This window comes from Echinops telfairi, unplaced genomic scaffold (genome assembly GCF_000313985.2).
Source record: "Echinops telfairi isolate 266 unplaced genomic scaffold, ASM31398v2 ScPeMD7_443;HRSCAF=831, whole genome shotgun sequence".
Lineage (NCBI taxonomy): Eukaryota > Metazoa > Chordata > Mammalia > Afrosoricida > Tenrecidae > Echinops > Echinops telfairi.
In genome coordinates, this window is record NW_022104341.1 from 80,911,207 (window position 1) to 80,932,731 (window position 21,525).

Genomic DNA, 21,525 nt, shown 5'->3' on the forward strand with positions numbered 1-21,525 from the left:
GAATAAGGAAGGCCGAGAAGAATCGATGCATTTGAATTATGATACTGGCCAAGAATATTCAAAGTGCTGTGGACTGCCAGAAAAACAAGCAAGTCTGTCTTAAAAGAAATGCAACCAGAATGACCCTAGAAGAGAGTGGGGTGAGCTTCCGCTAACACACTTTGGGCATGTTATCAGAAGGGGTCAGACCCTAGAAAAGGGCATGGTGCTTGGTAACGTAGAGGAGTGTGCAAAGGGAGACCTTTGCGAAGATGGGCTGACGCAGGGGTTACACAAGGGGCTCAAACATGAGGTGAGGATGGAGCGGAACCAGAAGGTGGTCGTTGCATTGTACACGGGTCTCTAGGGATCCGAGCTGACTCTGTAGCACCTAATAAGAACATGTTTTTAAGGCGCCCAAAAGGTGCAGTGTGTAAGTGCTCAGCTGCTAACCAAAAGGGGATTCAAACCCACCAGCAACCCCACAGGAAAAAGATGTTACAGTCGGTAAAGATGTACAGCCTTGGAACCCGATGGGGGACTTCTACTCTGTCCTGTAGGGTTACTATGAGTCAGGTTTTGTTGTTGTTGTTTTTAATTTTGCGTCTCTTTAAAATAGATTGATTTCTCTAAGTCCAGAAAGGTCTTTCTTTTCCAGTAAACACTACCCTAAGATGAGATGCTGATAGTGATGCGTGTTTAAGAAAACAGTAGCTCAGATTAATTGTGGATAACAAATGTGGTACATACCAATGCTTAAAACAACCAAGCTCTTGTTATTCTAATAATAAAGTTAATTTTAGGTCCACAAGGCTATTCAACAGCCAGACAGTGCTGTTCTGTCCGTCCTGCTACCGATTCAGAAAATACTGCTGCCACGATAAAATACAGATCTGTTAACAATCACTTTGATTAACTAGCAGTTGCTTAAAGCCCATGTGGGCTGATAACGATCTTCGTTACCTCATTGTTACAGTCAAAAAACAGGACGAAAGATACATCTGCCTTCCCATCCATAGTCTTGTTCCAACCTTGAAGGTTGTCTTGGTTTCTTGGAAATCCATCAATCAAGAATTTATTCTTCTGGACATTAGCAGTCATTGTCTGATCCATTTCCTAAAGGAAAAAAGAGGGAGTTAGCTTCAACACTACATTAAAAATATATAGTTATAGTAAGCAGGGTGCTGGATTATAGGATGTTTGTTCTATACTGTATACCACAGGTAAAGATTGAAGGATGCTAGAAGAAATAAACAACAACACTTGAATGTGCTAATTTTAATAAGGTTGTCCCAAGTTGGTGGAGTTATAGGGGTATGTGTGGGTTTGTGTACATGTATAGGTTTGTATATTTTACTTCCAAATTTTCTACAATAAACAGAAGTGTCAATACAAAAGTAAGTTTTAAAGTCACTGTTTTGAAAATAAAATCAAGCATTTAGTATAATTTACTTATATGGATAAACCAATACAAAATATACATAAGACAATGAAGACTACATTAGCAATCTATGCACATATAAAATAGGGGCTGGTTTGCACATACAGTTGCGTGTTATGTAAGCAGCAAGTAAATAAATGTTCATGAGAAATGTAGTTTGAATTCAAGGTTCTCTCAGAAATGACACCTTTCCGATGTAGACTGAGATGATTACAATCTATGTGAAAGTATGTGACCCATTGATGGTTGACTATAACAAACTATCCCTGCTTTTCTCTAAGTGATGATCAACAGACCATCAATGGGTCACACACTTTCATATACACAAAGTTACTGATAAATAACTTTGCTCTAGCCACTGGAAACCTTACATTGCCTTCCTCTTTCCTCTTCTGAAGTCCTTTTGCTATGCTAAGAAATACACTATTCCTACCAGTACCCAACTTGCAATAAGCGTGATACAAATATAGTGTCAGCATTAATTATTAGTGTTGCAGTTAATACTTCTCCCCTCAATGCTTAAACTGTTTCCCTGGTTCTTCAAGGGGAAAAAACGGCTGTGAGGACCCCCAATTCTTTATCTGAGGAGAGGCTTTATCTTAGCATCTGCTTCCCCTCAAGTATTCACAGAAGCTTCTACTGGATGTTTTTGAGCCCCCGTGATATGTCATTTCTGCCTCAACTCTGGCAGTCGAGGGTATCTGAAGGAGGCATGTCAGTGCCGACCCACTCACACTGACTGAAGGCCTAGTGTCAGGCACCACGAAGAACGAGCGCTTGGCTCGCATTCCTAAGGGGGACAACCACAACAGTGACAGCTCAAGATGAAGCAACTGGCTAAATGCTTGACTGCTAATGGAAAGCTTAGCAGTTCAAATCTACGTAGGAGCACCTTGGAAGAAAGGTCTGGTGATTTAGCCCCTGAAAATTCTATGGAGTACATGTCTACTTTGACATACCTAGGGTACCAAGAGTTTGTCTTGGTTTTAGTAGCGGTGTCGAGGTAAGTAAAAAACTTAAAGAAGATATGAACTAAATTAATAGAGAAAGGAAAGTAGACGATTAGGAGAAACATAACTGGAACGATCTGTTCACTGAATGGATGTGGAGAAAGGAGATGGAAGAGAAAAATTTAGGATGGGTTGGAATTTGTGGTCTGGTTTCTTCTCTTTCCTGGGAAGGTTAATAGATGGCTTAGTTAGCTCAGTAGATGGCAGAATCATTAACCAGGGCAGAAAATACAGGAAGATCATATTTTAAAATACAGCAAGCGGATTAGGTCCAAGAACAAGGAGAGAAGATTTACTCTGGAATGAAAACAACTCTCTCCAACCTATGAGGCATGAGAGTTGTTTCTTCATCGCTACATGGCTCTGGTTTGAACTGAAAAGAGAATGGGAGGTGGAGGGGAGGTGGAAAAGTTGTAAGAGAACGATTGTCTGAAAATTCGGAAGGAACAGTCAAGTGCTCACAGTCAAGTCTAGGTGCTTACACAAGGCTAAGCCGAAAATCTTACTAGGGCTCCAGTTCATACCTGCATGAATCTATCTCAAACAACATGCTTAAACATGTCTGTATGACTCCTGGATGGCGGCAGACAAGTATTCTCAGGAATACATCTGTGGGGTCTTGCTAAAGTGTCTTCAAAGAATCCCTTCCACACAGCGACTTCTGAAAAGATCAGCTGGGCCAGTTAAAGGAAAAGCAGAGACGTCAGCTCAGAAGCTCCAGGAGGACCACAGGGCTTATTCTGACAGTCTGAAGAAGACAGAGAACCGCGCTGGAGAGAAAAAGGCAGGGAAGCCGCGCTATGACAGTAATGCACCCCTCCTCCTTCGCGGACTGCCAGGGCTCTCCCGGAGAATTCCACCCTACAGCCTCTTCTTGCCCCTTTCTGACTTCCTTTTGTTTTCAAGACTCAAAGAACATTTAAAAGGAACAAGAGTCGAGTCCTTTGATGATGTCAAAACCTCCACTTTGATAGAATGTAAATCAGAGGGCACAGAACTCTCTGGGGAAGAACTACCCCAACCAACCGTCATGTAGTTGATGCCAACACATAGCCACCCTGTGGGGCAGAGCAGAACATCCCTGTGGGTTTCCTAGTCTGCCTTGTTTTTCTCTGGCAAAGTGGCTGGTGAGTTCAAACTGCTGACCTTGATGACACCAGGGACCGAAACACCTCTTTCAGAGGTGAATGGACTTAGAGGGAGAATGTATGCAAAGACAGTCACTTCATATTGTGACATCTTTAATAAGTTCCTATAATTTTGTAGCAATACTTTTTCATTTACTCTCATTTATCTCTTTCTCATCAGGCTTTAGCTAGTGCTTGTTCCCAGTCTTGCGTTTCTCCTTCACCACTTCTGTACAAAAATACCTTCTCAGGAAGAAAAAGAATGTTTGGAAACTGATTGTGGTAGCAATTGTACATGGAATAACTCCCCATTCATAATAAATAATTTTTTTAAAAAAGAAAGAAAATAGCTTCCAATCACTGTAGTCTTAAGAGTCCATAGGGGAAAGTTGTCGACTCAATGCGAGAGACTGTGTTGTGGAGAGGACAACCCTATTCATCTTAGGACTCATGATAACGATGGGAAACCCACACTGGAAATGCAGGCATCCAGACGGAAAGAGTTTCAGCAGCTGGTGGGCTCCAAGGCTTGAAAAGGAAAAGGGGAAAAAAGGCATACAAGAAAACTAAAAAGAGGCCACGGGGTCGGGGCGAGGGAGTAGAAAACAACTGTCATGAATCTCTCGATGCTGGAAAGGAAGAGGTCAAGTGTGCAGAAAGGCGTGGATGTTAAATTGAGCTAGACCTCATCCCAGACCAACCTAGAGTGTTCTTGCGACTACTCAATAATAGCATTTATTCCCAAGTGGGAGCAGGATTTTCCGTTTTACCATCCTCAAATGGCATGACTTCCTTCTACAAGGAAGACATTCAATCCCCTGATTTTTTCCTTACTCAAATAAAAGGTAGACATAATTTTGTCTTCTTGCTGGTTGTAACTGGTCACCACTCGCACTCCTTACCCTTTTCAACAAGCTGATGGTTATCTCAACTGGTACAATCTTTCCTTCTTTGATGCACTTTTCAATGAGTTCACCATACTGGGAATCCGGGTTCTTTCTCTCATCTCGAAGAAGTTCTCCTGCAGAAAGGTGTGTGTAGCCATATTTCTGAAAGACAGATAATGAGGGAAAATCTAAACCAAAATATAACCAACCCAGTAATAGGATTAGTGATTTTCATCCTTTGCTAATTTGTATATTCTATTTTTATATAATAAACATGTTTATCTGTATGCTAACTAAATAATAAATGTAAGAGAGATTTCACACATTTTGCTTAACACAAATCTTTAATTTACATAGCATGTAGTAGTTTTAATGTTTATACACCAATAACCCAAAACCATGGCGAGTTGTTTCCACTAATACTCCTATGGAGCAAGGGTAGGGAAACTTTTTACTGCCAATGCCATGCAGGTATTTAAGATATCATTCTTGGGCTGCAATGATCACACATTTAACTAGCTCACCCTTAAAGTGATGGTTGGCCCTAGTTCTCTTTGGTGAGGCATGTGACATTGCCAGGAATTAATGATTTTGCAGGCCTATACGCCCCACGGGCCAGACATTCCCAACCATGCAGAGGGTTTGCAAAGCTGTACATTTTGACTTCAGCAGACAGCCTCACCTTTCTTCTGTGGCTAGTGGGTTTGAGGCACCAATCTTTTGGTCAGCAGTCCAAAGCTTACTGACTACCATTACCAGGGCTCCTTATATACCATGAGATCACCCTCAAACTCGTTGAACTATTCAAGAAGGATTAAGAATTTAACACTGACATGATTTCTTGTTCCTTGATGCCTGACACCCGATCCCTCCAACAGCTCGTGGTCACACATGCTGGTGTGCTTCTTCCATGTGGGCTTTGTTGCTTCTGAGCTAGTTGGCCGCTGTTTACCTTCAAGCCTGTAAGACCCCAGACGCTATATCTTTTAATAGCCAGGAACAAGAAATCATGTCATTGTAAAGGTGGGTGAGTGCAGAGTGGAGACTCAGAGTCCATCGGTAGGCAACTGAACACCCCCTTGCTGAGGGGTTGTGGGGAGGAGATGAGCCAATCAGGGTGCAGGGTAGCAACGATGAAACATATAACTTTCCTCTAGTTCTTAAATGCTTCCCCCCCACTATCATGATCCCAATCCTGCCTTGCAAATCTGGCTAGATCAGAGGATGTACATTGTACAGATAGCAACTGGAAACACAGGGAATCCAGGATAGATGACTCCTTCAGGACCAGTGGTGAGAGGGGCAATGCCTGGAGGGTGAAGGCAATGTGGGGTAGAAGGGGGGAACCAATTACAAGAATCTAAGTATAGCCTCCTCCCTGGGGGATGGACAGCAGAGAAGAGGGCGGAGGGAGACGTCGGACAGTGTAACTTATGACAAAACTATAATAATTTATGAATTATGAAGGGTTCATAATTCATAAGGAGTGGGAGGGGGGAGGGAGGTAGAAAATGAGCAACTGATATTAAGGGCTAAAGTAGAAGGCAAATGTTTTGAGAATGATGAAGGCAACAAATGTACATATGTGCTTGACAAAATGTATGTATGTATGGACTGTGATAAGAATTGTACAAGCCCCCAATAAAATAATTTTTAAAAAAGAATTTAATACATAATTAGCAGCTCACTATACAAGGAGGCGATCTGCTTTTGTAAAGATTTATACTCTTGGAAACTGTACATAGGGTCATTACAAGTTGGAATCAACTCAGTGGCATTGGGTTTGGTTTGGGGTTTGGCTTGTACTTTCTGCAGTTTTTCTAGAAAAATAAAACTGATCTAAAAAATAAGGTGTATTTAAGACAAAAATAAAATCTAGCTATATAATTCAAGGCAAAAAAAAATTCTAAATGTTACCACTATTGACTAATTCTTTAAGTGGTTTTTATTGCTTCCAAAGAATAACAGTTAAGTAATCAGCAAAGGAAAATAGAGCTATGTGCTGACTAAAATTGTATAAAGTGTGATGAGGATAAATATCCCTGTCTCTCTTTGGCTGCTTCCTTACCACTAGAAGAAATGACTGAAAGTATTTAATTGTGATAGACTTTTTTTTTAATCACTAGAATAGAAATAAGTACAAAAGTGTTTTAGGATTTTAAAATTATTTTCACATCATTCATAAATTGCTACTCTGTTCTCCCAATATAAGCAAATTTTGAAAGCTAGAGACAAGAAATGGCTTTTTAAATGAGGTAGGACCTACTATTAAAAATGGCATTGGGCCCTGGAGACTCAGCATTAGCATCCCAAGGCTGAGAGCGCTGAGGAGGGACCTTCTTACCGATTCTGACACCAGCTACCCCCCTCTCTCTGTTTATAAGGGATCTGAACAGGTGCTGCTATAGCCACCCAGAACTTACACACCATACTGTGAGTTATACTGTTCACTATGGAAGTAGCAAGTTACAATTCAGGATTAGGACTGCCTCAGGATACAGTTCTCAGGTAAGGACAGCTTCTCAGCTGCGCCCACCAGTAAGCCTCTCTACCTGCTCCACAGACTGGCTTCTGCCCTGCTCAGGCAAGTGTTACGAAGTTCTTATAGCTCTGCTGTTAAGTGCCAGGAGGTACCCCTCCCATCCACCAGCAAGTCTCCTATCTGAAGACACTCAACTCTCTTCCTCCATGGGTTGGCACACCCATGGTAGCCACCTCACTCCAAGGACTGCCAAGCTTACTATGCCATCTTGCACCAGTCTGCTGACTATGCTGCTGCCATTTCTCTGCCATTGCTTCTCGCCATCCTGAGCCATCTTCTGGATTACAGTTCTCTCACTATGTATACCTGGGTCAAGGAGGGTTCAGCACAGGGTGCTCAGGTCTAAAGTACACACTCCATCCTGGCTCTTCTTTCTTCGTGGCAGTGAAGTTCCCCTTTCCACCTCCAGGATGGCTCATTTGAAGCCAACCCTTTCAGTCTAATTCTATAACTTTATTCGCATGGCCCCAGCCCTACAAGGATGCCATATCATTAGTAAACTTTCCAATCCCCTTGGTGGGCCACAGTTCCTAGTTTAGCATAGTTGCGCCTAATCACTTAGGAGGAGTTACAAGACTATGCAGAAAAAGCAATCTTACCATACCTACTTTCCCACATTTGATATGTTTTTTAAAAGCATTTTGCAGCTACTGTCCACAAAATTTCATAGCAGCTTCATTTTCCCACTGTTTATCTTGGCTCTTGGTTGGTAGTCAGGCTATACTTGCCTGATGCTCTAATCTGGTCTAGTGATTATAGCATATGGTACTATTGAATAAATGCTGAAACAAACTACTAAATGGCAAATGCTCACAGTGAAATACCAACAATACAGAGTGTAACACTGCTGGATGAATAACATATATACTTAGAAGCCTAGCTAGTAATTTAGAAATTAGTGTACATGTTATCTGTTTGCTAACAGATAGTGAGCTCAAATGAGCAAGCTTTCTATTGCATTAAAATGGAGTTTTAGCATTTTAACAAGTTTATATATTTTTAATTTTTTAAAAGTAGTTATAAACTATCTAAAAAAAAAAATCAAACCTATTGCCATTATGTCAATGGTGACTCATCGCAACCCTGCCAGACTGCCTATAGAGCCGCCCCTGTGAATTTCTGAGACGGTAACTCTATAATCGAGTAGAAAGCCCTGTCTTTCTCCTGTGGAGCGGCTGGTGGTTTTGAACTGCCCATCTTGTGTACTGTAGTCCAACATGTAAACAGTCCACGGCTCCTCAGTTATAAACTATGGAGGCATACAACTGATATTTTACAAAACAATTACACAATTTGTCAGGAAGAGGGAACCATCTTACCCACAAGTCCAGGGAAACCAAGAGTTTAAGTATGATCCTGCCGGGTGTTTCTTTTTATGTCTCCTCATAGTCCACGGCTTAACATCATCTATTTACCAGCGATACTGTTATACTGTGTGTTTACTTCCCTGAGGATTTTGTGGAAATTTCCTCTCACCACAGTTTCAATGACAAAAAATAACAGCTGTCATTTACACACTAGTTATTATGGTATTGAATAACAACTACACTTTAAAGAGCATTTAATGTGTTCAAAGCATTCTACCACCATTAAGTAGTGACTGATGCCAAATTTGAGGAAAGAATATTTTTCCAGTCCTAATCAAAACTTTTCTTACATTCTCCGTAAGTTCCTAGCAATTAAAACTTAATAGGTCACTAACTACAGTCTTAAAGCAACATTCAAAACCACAGCAAGTTATAAATACTATAAACTACAGTAACTATAATTACCAGCTACTCTTCAACTAAAAACAGCTTTTCTAATGACAAAAGTATAAACCCAATTCCTTTAGAGTAACTGTCTCAAAGTTTTACTTTCATTTTTTCCTAAGAAGTTTGCAGCACACAACTCAATAACCTTCACAAATGACACCGTAAGAACTGGAATGGGGAGAAGCACCGTGTTCTTACTGAGTCCAGCATGGCACTCTATTTACTACAAGTAGGCAACTGGTGACCATTCTATGAAATCAAATCAAAGACAATCTTGATTAATAAAGCACTTGCATTTTAGCATTTCCTCCTTCTAAATTCAAGTAATGTGCTTGATTCCTCTTCCCATATGGGTAACAACAGTAAAAAATAAAATAAAACAATAATAAACAGTATCCAGACTACAGAAGACACATAACCCGCAAGTCCTTGGAGGCAGGAAGAGATGCAGATGGCAGAGCACTCTTCCTGCTGATGTGGCAATCAGAAAATGCCACTGGATTACTCCTGAGCCTCCCATTACAGTGAAAAAGAGATACCGGATACAAATTTGTATACGTTGTTGAAACTACTGGGTGTTCTTTAGCTAACTAACACAATTATGAAGCATTGAACACTAAAAAAGCATGAACTTTAAAATCTAGATGTTGGTTACGTTCTCTCAACACCAGAACTGTAGCAGGGACTATGTTTGGATTGCAAACAGGATGGTTAGAGACCACAGCATCCCAACTACACCCTGTGTGCTCTGGATAGCCTTTGTTATGCTCGCTCGCTTGCTTGCTCGCTCGCTCGCTCGCTCACTCACTCACAGCCATCAGTCCATGCTGACTCTTAGCGACCCTACTCACTCACTCACTCACTCACTCACTCACTCACTCACTCACTCACAGCCATCAGTCCATGCTGACTCTTAGCGACCCTATAGGTCAGAGCAGAACTGCCCCTGTGAGTTTCAGAGAATGTTTACCAGAGTAGTCTCATCTTTCTTCCACTGACCGGCTGGTGGTTTCAAACTTCCGACCTCGCAGATTGTAGCCCAACGGGTAAACCCAGGGCTCAAATTTGTTAAAAGACATCACAAATAGAACTTTCCCTAACTAATCTAAAGAAGATGTCTGAGAAGGGCTTCCCAAGACCTTAGAATTCTAAGTCCAACAGCTCAGTGACTGTGGACAGTGCCACAACAGCTGACTGTAAAGGGTTCTGTCCAAGTCTACCCACAAAATGGAGGGGGGAGGTTTTTCCTATAATCATCATTAAAGAAAGATTATCATTAATTAAAAAGTCTATTATCCAATAAGATAATTTTGTGTAATATTTGACTTAAATTGCTAGAGGATTTCCGATCTTGTTTTTAGTCTGCCCTTACTATATTTCTAAATGCATGCACTGCATATGGCCATCTGATCTGATTGCAAATTTACCTACTAACTATAAATGATAGGAGCCATAATTAAACGAAGTCTTTTCTTAACCAAGAAGCTTTAGCAGAGACTCCTTCTTTCTCTAATTCCAAAGTGATATTTTAAAGGCTTACACTGTGCAAAGGAAAAAAGAAGAGGGACATAATCCAACCAACTGAAGACAATTATGGCACCATTTGATTTTCCTTGCTGCTTAGCTCTCCATACAAGAAAACTTTAATTCAGGCAATCCTCAGAACCTTCCTATGTTAAATCTGCACACCGGGAGTGTCTGCAAACTCCCAGGCACTGTGCCGATCAGGGAGAGGTAGGCAAGCTACATTTTAAAAAGGGATGGAATAGTAGCTTGTACCTATCAAGTGACTTGAGCTCGAGTATTACAAATAAAGGCAATTTATATTTGCAAAACACTTTCCTAAGGAATTAAAAGTCTTCGCCAGCATTGGTTACTTGGAGAAGTCGATTCTTCAAAGGCAGCATTAAGAAGACAGGACAATAAATTTTAAAAAAGAATGGACTAGAAGTCGCCAAACACACTGCTTCCTTGTCTGTACAGGTGAGACTGTTCCCCTACCAGTTCTCCGCAGGCTGCTCCAGATAAGATAATGGAGCACTGTGGTATCTGATTTACATATCCTAGCGCCCCTATGACAACTGTGAATTGGAATTTTCAACTCTAATTTCATTCCACAGTGGGTCATTTCAAAGGTATAGATATTTTCATTTTTCTTAATTCATCTCAGTTGTCTAAATCAATCTGCATTTCCTTCTTAAAAAGTAGATGGAAAATAAGTCAGAGAAGGCCGGTCCCAGAAACTACCAGGGATTCCAGGCGCCCAGAGGCTATAATTTTAGGACCCACTCATTTAGTCATTAATTAAGTGATCATCTCTTATAGTCACTGAAGAGTCTACAGGCTACACACTCTAAGGAAAAGCAGTATGTTCATTTATCTTAATAAGTCTTTCAATGATCACTTCTCACACACACCCCACCCCAAAAAGGTAGTTTCTCAACTCAAATCCTGTAACCCAAAACCAAACTGACTGCCATCAAGTCAGTTCCAACTCCTGTCAACCCTCTAGGGCAGGGTAGAACTGTCCAAGGGTTTCTGAGACTAACTCTTCACAGGAGAACGCCTCCTCTTTCTCCCAAGCAAATACTGTTAGAGACAGTCTAAAAGCCTAGAAATTCAGTTAAGTCCTATGAGAGCACCCAGAGAGCAAACAATGTAGTATATAACTCTTTATATAGAGATTATAAAGACTTCAAAAAATTCATGGAAAAAAGAATTAAAAGATAATATAAGTTTTCCACTAACTTTTTGGGGGGGGAAATTGTGGTTTTTTTCCCCCCTCCAAATAGACCAAATTATACTTAGTTTTAATTTTTATTTTTTTAACTAAATAACTTAAAATAATAACACCATTTACCCAGGGAATACCAAAAATTTTTTTAATTACCCTAAGATATACAACTGTTTGAAACTGCAACTTGTATAGCACCTCATTACAAAATAACTACAATATTCTAATAGCTCAGGTTCTCTTTAAGAATTAGAATTTATTTGATTTACGAATCAATAATTGAGAAATATATACAAGGAAATCAAGCTCTGAAGGACAACAATATAAGTAAACGTAACATGAGCATTTGCAAACTTGCCAAACGAATGAGGAAATGCATTTAGAGAGACACACAGAATCCAAAAGGATCACAAGAACAAAAGAGCCTTGCACAAAGTCAGATACTCAGTACACTGACTAGGAAGTAGAAGAAAGGTCTTAACTAAGCTGTTAAAATCCTGTATGATTTTAGGGGACGCATTTAGCCTTTTATCGATCTTGTTTTCTTTGTTTATAAACTAGAAATACTACACTACCTATATTCTTACAACAACAAAATGTCATGATTGGTTGTTAGCACTAGACACGTGGATTATACTCTATTAAAGACCTGCAAGAACACTCCAAAGGATCAACTCATACAAGTAGCTCCTGGAGCGAAGTCCAAAAAGTCACACTCTAAACTACAACTCACACACCAATAAAGAAACAAAAATATCAAATCGGCTCAACATCAAATGAAATGTGTTTAAAGAAAGGTGCAAAGTCAAAGAATAACTACAGAACAAGTACAGTATGATACATTACAAACCATAAAACCAACTCACTGCAAGTATCTCAAACCTCCAAACCAAAGCCAAACTCACTGCCATCGAGTCCGTTCCAACTCTCAGTGACCCTACAGGAAAGGGCAGAACTGCCCCTGTGGGTTTCTGAGACTATAACTTTCTATGGGAGCGGAAAGTCTCATCTTTCTCCCACAGAGTGGCTGGTGGTTTCAAACTGCTAACCTTAAGGGTAGTAGCCCAACATGCAATGACTACATCACCAGGACTCTCAAAAAGGAGTATCACAAATGTATTTGAACATATAAAAATATTAATAAAAACAATAATTTATTTATCTTCCCATCTTATAAATAAAGATAAAAAAATCAGTGGTTTCCTAACACACAAGCAGTGACTAATTAAAACATATGTATAAATTCTACTCAAAATAACAATAGAAACTTACATTTAAGGCTAATTTTAAAACTAAATGTATAAGAATTATATAGAAAAATTTAAACTATCTTAACTAAGAAACAAAATATTAGAAAGGCCTTAATACTGTAAATCTAAATTTTACAAAAACCAATCAATAAGTTTATTGTGATCCCTATCAAAATTTAACTGAGATTAGTTTTTTTTCTTTTTTTAAATAAAATCTGGTAAACTGATTCATTAGGATGAGTAAGTGAGAATAACTGGCCAAAACTTAAAATAGTAATTACAAATGGGAATTTATCTTACCCAATGGCACAAATATTATACAGCGATTATATTTAAGTTGCTGGGTACAAAACTAGACAAAATAATAGAACGCATTAGAGTCCAGAAACAGACTCACATATAATAACAGACTCACATACTGGAAATTCAGTCTGTGCTAACAGAATTTGAAAATCAATGGAGAAAAGATAAATAAATGTTATTTGTGCCACTGGCTACCCGTACGGGCAAAAAAAAAATCCCAAGCAACAAAGTACACATGGAAGAAGCACACCAGTATGTGTGACCATGAGCAGTCAAAGGGATCAGGTGTCAGGCATCAAGGAACAAGAAATCATGTCATTGTAAAGGTGGGTGAGTGCAGAGTGGAGACTCAGAGTCCATCGGGTGGCAACAGAACACCCCCCTGCTAAGGGGTTTTGGGGAGGAGACAGCTAATCTGGGTGCAGGGTAGCAACAATGAAACATATAACTTTCCTCTAGTTTTTGAATGCTTCCTCCCCCCCCAATATCATGATCCCAATTCTGCCTTGCAAATCTGGCTAGACCAGAGGATGTACATTGGTACAGATAGCAACTTGAAACACAGGGAACCCAGGATAGATGACTCCTTCAAGACCAGTGGTGAGAGGGGCGAGGCCTGGAGGGTGAAGGGAATGCGGGATAGAAGGGGGAACCAATTACAAGAATCTAAGTAGAGCCTCCTCCCTGGGGAATGGACAGCAGAGAAGAGGGTGGAGGGAGACGTCGGACAGGGTAACTTATGACAAATCTATAATAATTTATGAATTATGAAGGGTTCAGGAGAGAGGGGGAAGGGAGGGGAGAAATGAGCAAACAATATTGAGGGCTAAAGTGGAGAGCAAATGTTTTGAGATTGATGAGAGCAACGGGTGTACATAGGTGCTTGACTCAGTGGATGTATGTATGGACTGTGATAAGAAACATACGAGCCCTCAATAAAATATATATATTTTAATTATAATACACAAACAAACAAACAAAAAAACCTGTCTCATACCATACACAAAGTTAAATTCCAGTTGAATTAAGAATCTAAAAAAATACAAAAGCCCCTCTGGTAGTACAGGAAAAAAATAAAGAATTATATTTTCAGTTTTGAGATTGGGAAAGGTATTACCAAACTAAAACCAAAAACAGCAAAAATTTGTTTTGCCACATAATAAAATCTTCTGAACATGAAAAACATCAAAAATATAATCAAATGACAAGCAACAGCCTGAAAAGATGATGGGATAATATACCCTGGTGGTAGTGGGGTACAAGTTGGACGGTGACCCCCAAGGTCAGCAATCTGAACTCACCAGCTGTGGCACAGAAGAAAGATGAAGTTTTCTACTCCCTTAATGAGTTAATAGTCTCAGACACCCACAAGGGCAGTTCTACCCTGTCCTTTAGGGGTACTATGATTCAGAGGCTACCAATGACAATGAGTTGAGTTGTTTTGTTTTGATAAAGAGAACCTACTAATAAATAAAGAAAACAGCCTAAAAAAAAAAACAGTCAAAGGGTAAGAACACTTTCAAAAAAGAGAAAAAATAACAACTGATGTTCAACCTCACCCAGTCATCAAGAGAATACAAATCCAAATTAAACTATGTGAAACCATTTTCTACCCATTGGATTGAAAAATAAAAAACTATTATATCCAGCAATGGCACAGATGTGGGAGAAAACAGCAACTTAAATTTTGTCGGAGTGTAAATTGGTTCAGCCTTTTTAGAGGGCAATTTGGCAGAATCTATCAAATTTTAAGTTTGCATACCCTTTGACTTAGAAGGCTACTGAAATAGTTGCATATGTGCATAAAGCCACATGCACATGAATGCTCGCTATAGCGTAATTTGTAAACAACGAATCTAAATGTCCACCAATGCATGCATGGTTAAATTAGCACATATTCGTAAATACAATATTGTAAAACTAAAGTAGAGCTATCTATATATGTTTTTTATATAGAAATCTGTCTAACATACATTTAAACAAAACATGCAAGTCACAAAATAAGTAACAAGCATGTGTGTATGCACACATGCATAGGTGCATAAGTGGCTTATGTATGTGTATAAAAAACTCTGAAAAATAACCTGGAACACTTCTAAATGATTTTAAGTGAGTATGTAGGGGAATAGGGCAAGGATGATTAAGGTGACCTTTCCATTTGTGCTCCAGGTACTTTCAAATTTATTTAATTTTTTATAATTTACACACACACACATATATATAATTTGTTAAAGCATCTACATGCATAGGTAACCACACATCTTTAAAAAGAAAATACCTCATGGCAAAATTGATGTTTTATATGTTCTATTAATAGCAAATCCTAAGAACAGGACAAAATAAAATTCAAAGTATCCTCTCATTAAGTGAGCATAAGAACCCAAATATAAAAAAACACCATCTGATTTGAAGAAAACAGATAAACCGTACCTACAACACAATACAAACTTACTTAACATTTAAAACTAAATTGCTATATATACAGAACAGCAGCTTTGAGGACAACTATTGGTGAGATGTTTAAATGAATAAAATCACTGGAAGTGTTTAGATAAAAATTTCTCTGGAAAGAAATCCATTCCTGAAACAAAGGAGAAACAACAGCATAATATAGTAACACAGAAACATGCATGGGCATGAAGTCAAGAATCATAGAAGGAGACAGAAAACAGTCCAGTTTTATAGTCTAGAAACAGATGGAAATGTAGAGATACTCAGTTTGAGAGGATCCAAAAGGCACAGCAAGCAAGCATTTAAGAGGAAACATATTTGAATGAAGCCCTACTCCACATAATAAAGTTCAAAATATAAGCAAGATGTTCTGGAAATGCCACCTCTACGGCAGATGCAAAGTCCCCCACTCCTAGTCTCCCCAGTGATCAGCTTTCAGAGCGAAACTGTACAAGCAATGTCGCTCAATTAACTTTTAGAGAAAATTGATCCTGGCTTAAGACAGCTAAGAAGCCCTTCCATGTTCAGTCCCACAGCCTGTGCAAACTGAAGAAAGTAGAAGCAAAATCATTATCTGGGTTTCAAAAGCAGTATTTTAAAAAATTTCTGATATAAAATTTTCTTTCACATTTACATTCTGTTCGATCTAAAATTAAAGCTGGCCTAGAAATACATGTTTTTTGATGATAGCCATCAAATTCCAACATAGCCTGGGATATAATATTAGCAAGAGATAACAGTACTCACTTATATAATCTAGAAAAAAATATTAATGGCTTCTGATTCTAGTTGAAAGACCATTTCTTTCTATGAGGGAAATGCCCTAACATGTAGCAAGCTTATGGAAAAACGGCTCTCTTACTAGGACTAAGCAACTGAAGAGCTCTGGAAACCATTTGCAGAGCCTACAATTTCTCCCGCCTAGTCAGACTTGCCACTTCAACCCAATTATGTCCCTGGATGGGTCAAGTAAGTAATGAGTATCCTCACCCTTCCTTCCCATCTACCGCTGACCCCTCCTGTTCTCCTACCCCCAAGTCTCTGCCTCAGGCACAATACAGATCATTTCCAATTATGTCTTTTTTGCAGTTTTAGATTTAGTCTTTTAGTTTCTGCATGATAAATAACAGAAAGTATACTATACATTATAATTGGCAAGATATAAGGCTTCATTAAAAGTTTCAAGAAAATATTTGCATATCTCATCCTCATAAAGCATGTATCAAGATGTACGATATATAAACAATAATTTAAAAGACAGCCCATTTAAAAACAGGACAAAGACTATTTTTAAAACATAAAACATTGGGGGGGGGGTGGCGGGAGGGAGGAGGAGTGGGGGAGACAAAATGATGTGAACAACTATTTCTCCAAAGAAGTTACATAGGTGCCCAGCAAGCACACGAAAAGATGCTCAGCATCATTAGTTCGCGGGGAAACGCAAATGCAAAGCACAATGAGATGCACCTTCAGCCTTCGGCTGGTGTTATCCAGTCCACTCTGACTGAAGGAGACCACACGGGTGTCAGAGCAGCACTGCACTTCACAGAGCTCCCACAGGCAGAATTTCCTGAAGTAGCTCACCAGACCTTTCTTCCCAGAGGCCTCTGGGTGAACTAGAACGTTTTGCTTAGCGGTCAAGCTCATTAACCTTTTGTACCACCAGAGTGTCTAATAATAGCACAGTATATACAGTATTAGCTCATAATACGTATCAGTTTATTAGGCCATTAGCCTCATTTGGAACCTAATCAGCTGCTTTGAATATACCTAGCATCTATAATACTATCAACTTTTCCCTAAATCCATTTCCTAATTTGTTACAGATTAACTAGTGTGCTCCCAAAAAGTTATGCTGTCCTATTCCATCTTCTGTAAATAAGACTGCTTAGAAATAGGGGTTTTCTCCTGCTGTGCCAATGACATCATACCGGTGTACAGCCAACCCTAAGCCTAATCCCCTCTCAATGGGGTCACATAAAAAGCTAAGACTAGACATGCAAGACTGAGCATGTGCGCGCACACAAAGGACGCATAGATAAAGACATTTCGACTAGCAGAAAAGAACGCCTAGAATACTATGGCAGAGGGACCAATGTCCTGATTTGGACTTTCAGCCTCTAAAACTGTGACAGTAAGTTCTTATTCATTAAAGCAATTCACTTGTGGTATTTTAGTTGTTATGACAGCACTAGGTAACAATAACACCCTTCTAGCACTGAAGTCGAAGTTAACTGCAAACACTTCCCCTAAGTAGAAGGATCTTTATTATTCAAAAGAATAAAATAAAATACAGCAGGTTTTTATAAAGCTGTATTTTACTGTGTAAAATATGACCATGTATTATGCTAAACACTGTAGGGAGAACATCTCGTTTAATCTTTAAATTAGGTCTTTAATGCTTAAATCATATTAAATCTCTACCTAATTAATCTGTACAACCTAATGGAATTGGCATTATTATCATTTGACATATGAAAATACAGAATCAGGCTTCCTGCCATAGGTGGTAAACTAGAAGTCAAACCAATGTCTGACCTCAAAGCCTACATTCTTTGTAATATTATGTTATACTGTAAAAGTCAGTCATAGAGTCCATTTTTAAATTAAAGCTATACATATACACCACTGTTTTATTTCAAGCAGCCATTTGTTTTCCCTGCCTTTACAAGTTCTTGTTACCACCTTTAAATTCTAGGTAAACAAAAATTACAAAAGAGATTTTATTAAACACAATTCTCTCTCGAGTCTCCCATTCACGTAGTACAGAATAGCAAAGAAGGTCCATGTAGCCATATAGAACAGATAATTTGCATCTTGGGAGTGACTGTATTAATCTACATGCCATCTAACATTGAAGCCTTCAGGTACAGGTATGACATATTTTAGAGCTGGGAAGACCACCCACTCTCCACCTTTGATCAAACCCTACATAGGGCTTCTTAGGCTGTAAATCTTTACCGGAACACATGGCCTGTCTATTCTCCCTCAGAGTGACTAGTGGGTTTGAACCACTGACCTTGTGGTTAGCAGTCTTGTGCTTTAGCATCAAGCTATTATTCCTTTTCAGCAACAAAATCAACTGATAAAAAGTAAAGATTCTGAGGTTGATACGCTTTATCATTTTGTTGTATCCACCAATTTTTTCATATTTTGACCACCTTCACTCAGCCAGATTCTGACCAACTTTCTCACACTACTACCTTTCTCCATTTCTGAAGCCTTTTCCAGTTCCACTTTCCTCTCACCTCACTCAATAATCATTAAATAAATAAGCAGCAAAGAAAACATCCCACTATTTAAAAAAACAAAATTGACCATTAAGTCGATTCCCAACTGCATAATCAAACCACTTTCTCAGCTGTCTGTCTCTTCCCTGTAAGTACCAAGAAAAGAGAAATTCCTGTTATTATCTCCATAAATCATATATAATGATAAAAGTAACACCTATGGATAGAATTAACCACAATACTTTCTCATGGTAAACATCAATAACTAATATAGGTTGTCCAACTTACAACAAAAGAACTGCACTTGTGACAATCCAGTGATATTGTTGTTTTAGAAATCGTATGATTCGTAATATGCATTGCGTTCAATGTAACATGTAGTTTCCTGAGGCTATCTTTCTCAGATGTAATGCTGCCAACCTCCAAAGACTCAGAGATCGTATTTATAGATACCAATAATTGAAAGCAATAATAATAAAAAACAGGGGGGGGGGGAGAATGAGGCTTCAACTTACATCAGAGCTGACTTATGACAGAGTGGAATTGTGGGAATTAAGTCCAGTCTTGTGTCAGGGACTTCCTGGACATGGTGGAAAACCAAACACCAAGTGGCAGCTAAGCAGTCTTTATGTGGCCCCAAGTTGGGCGTATTTAATTGCCTGTTGGTGTGGGTTGTGTCCTGATGGTGCTTGGAACCAACACCTGGGCTGCAGACTGACCAGACAGATAAAGAATGAACATATGCTTTATGAAACCCAGCCTCTCAAACTTTCTCAGGACAGCAGGTAACAATCGGCGCCTTTTACTTTAACAAAGTGATGCTTGTTAACTTACTTTTCTTACAAAGCAGCATAAAACTGTTGGTCGGCAAACAATATGTCAGACACATCTGTTATCTATTCGGTCTAAATGTGGTTATCACATGTTTAGTCTGTGAAAACGTTCTTGATTTGTCAGGCTAAATGCTAGATTTATTAACTGAAATGCTAGAACAAATATATTTTCTTGTTAACGAGACTCAAAGTATTAGCTTTAGTGCAGCAAGAATGAATGTGACCAGGTCCAGACAACAGAAGATTACGATCCCCTCTCTGACCTTGTCTGAGTGTCTCACTACCAGAATAACTAGACAAAGATGAGATTTTGAGAATGATGAGGGCAATGAATGTACAAACGTCCCTTACACAATTGATGTATGTATGGATTGTGATAAGAGTTGTATGAGCCCCTAATAAAACAATTTTTAAAAACCCAATATATTCAATGTCCAACTTTCACCAAAAAAAAAAAAAAAGTGAAAGGGCAAGATTAGGGCTGTATTAAATTCTAATTTAAAAAAAAGAAGAGAGAGACTAGAATTTCAATTCAGAGGCCAACTGTTAAAACACTAAACAGAGTCCCCAGCTTACAACATATTAAAAGTTACTCTGAACCACACACAAGTCAGTTTACAAGTACCTGGAACACTGCATCTTTCCGGGAGGATGTTATGGAGGAAATGCATGCAGAGATTACAGGAAAAAATGTTGAACATGCTTCAAGCATTTGATCAGGATAATATGACAGAAGATAGCCTATCTCCTCTAACAGTGCTCATAAAGACTCTAATAATAATCTATATGACAAGAATACTGAATTTAATTTAGAATTTGATTATCACCAATGTGAATTACAAATAGAAAATGGAAAATCACTATTTAAATGTTTGAAGAAGAAAATGCTGAAAGGGAAGAAGGGACGAAGAGTGGTGGAAAGGTTATCTAAAAAATGTTTACGGGGAACCGCTGACAAGGGTCTACATGTGACCTCCTCCCTGGGGGACGGACAGCAGAAAGGTGGGTGAAGGGAGACGTCGGATATGACAGAATAATAATAATTTATAAATTATCGCGGGTTCTTGAGAGAGAGGGGAGCGGGGAGGGGAAAAATGAGGAGCTGATACCAAGGGCTCAAGGAGATAGCAAATGTTTTGAGAATGATGAGGGCAACAAATGTACAAATGTGCTTGACACACAATGGATGGATGGAATGTGATGAGTTGTACAAGCCCCCAATAAAATGATTTAAAAGAAACAAATCTCAACACTAGGAGTCCAGGACAGATAAACTTCTCAGGAACAATGAGGGTAGGGGGAAGGTGGGAGGAGGAGGATGAACAACAGAAACGTGGGTGAAGGGAGACAGTGGATGGTGTAAGACATGAAAATAATAGTAATTTATAATTTATCAAGGGCTCACGAGGGTGGGAGGTGGGGAGGAAAGCAAAAAAAAGGAACTGATACCAAGGGCTCAAGTAGAAAGAAAATGTTTTCAAAATGATGATGGCAACATGTACAAATGTGCTTGGTACAACTGATGTTATAAGAGCTGTAAGAGCCCCAATAAAATTATTTACAATTAAAAAAAAAACAAACACTATAATACCAAAAAAAAATGTTTTTTTATGGTGACAGATTGCCTTGAGCTTTTTCTAAACTAAATCAACATGGGTCCAAACCACTAATCACTTTGCTAAAGTTAATGGGCAGATTTGGAGAACAGAAAGACACCACCACAAAATAGAGAAAAAATAGAACAAGATCATACAGGGAACTTTTACTAATTTTCTGACTAGAAACACTATCCTCATTCCCAGCAAAGATCAAGAGTCTTCCAAGTGGAGTTATTACTGCAGCTGACAAAATATCAATTCACCCACCTCTTCTGCATCTTACGGTCATTTTTTAAATCATTTTATTAGGGGCTCATACAACTCTTATCACAATCCATACATACATCAATTGTATAAAGCACATTTGTACATTCATTGCCCTCATC

General features: G+C 38.9%; 1 protein-coding gene across 1 annotated transcript in view; it reads right to left on the reverse strand.

Annotated features, from left to right (window-relative positions):
* CMPK1 (cytidine/uridine monophosphate kinase 1) overlaps positions 1-21,525 on the reverse strand; it is a 40,555-nt gene that overhangs the window by 7,285 nt on the left and 11,745 nt on the right. Inside the window, exons 2-3 of the mRNA XM_004699447.2 lie at positions 4,460-4,606; positions 943-1,095 (exon numbers count right to left, since the gene is read on the reverse strand). Of these exons, the coding sequence (XP_004699504.1) occupies positions 943-1,095; positions 4,460-4,606 (300 nt within the window). The remainder of the gene's footprint in view (positions 1-942; positions 1,096-4,459; positions 4,607-21,525) is intronic.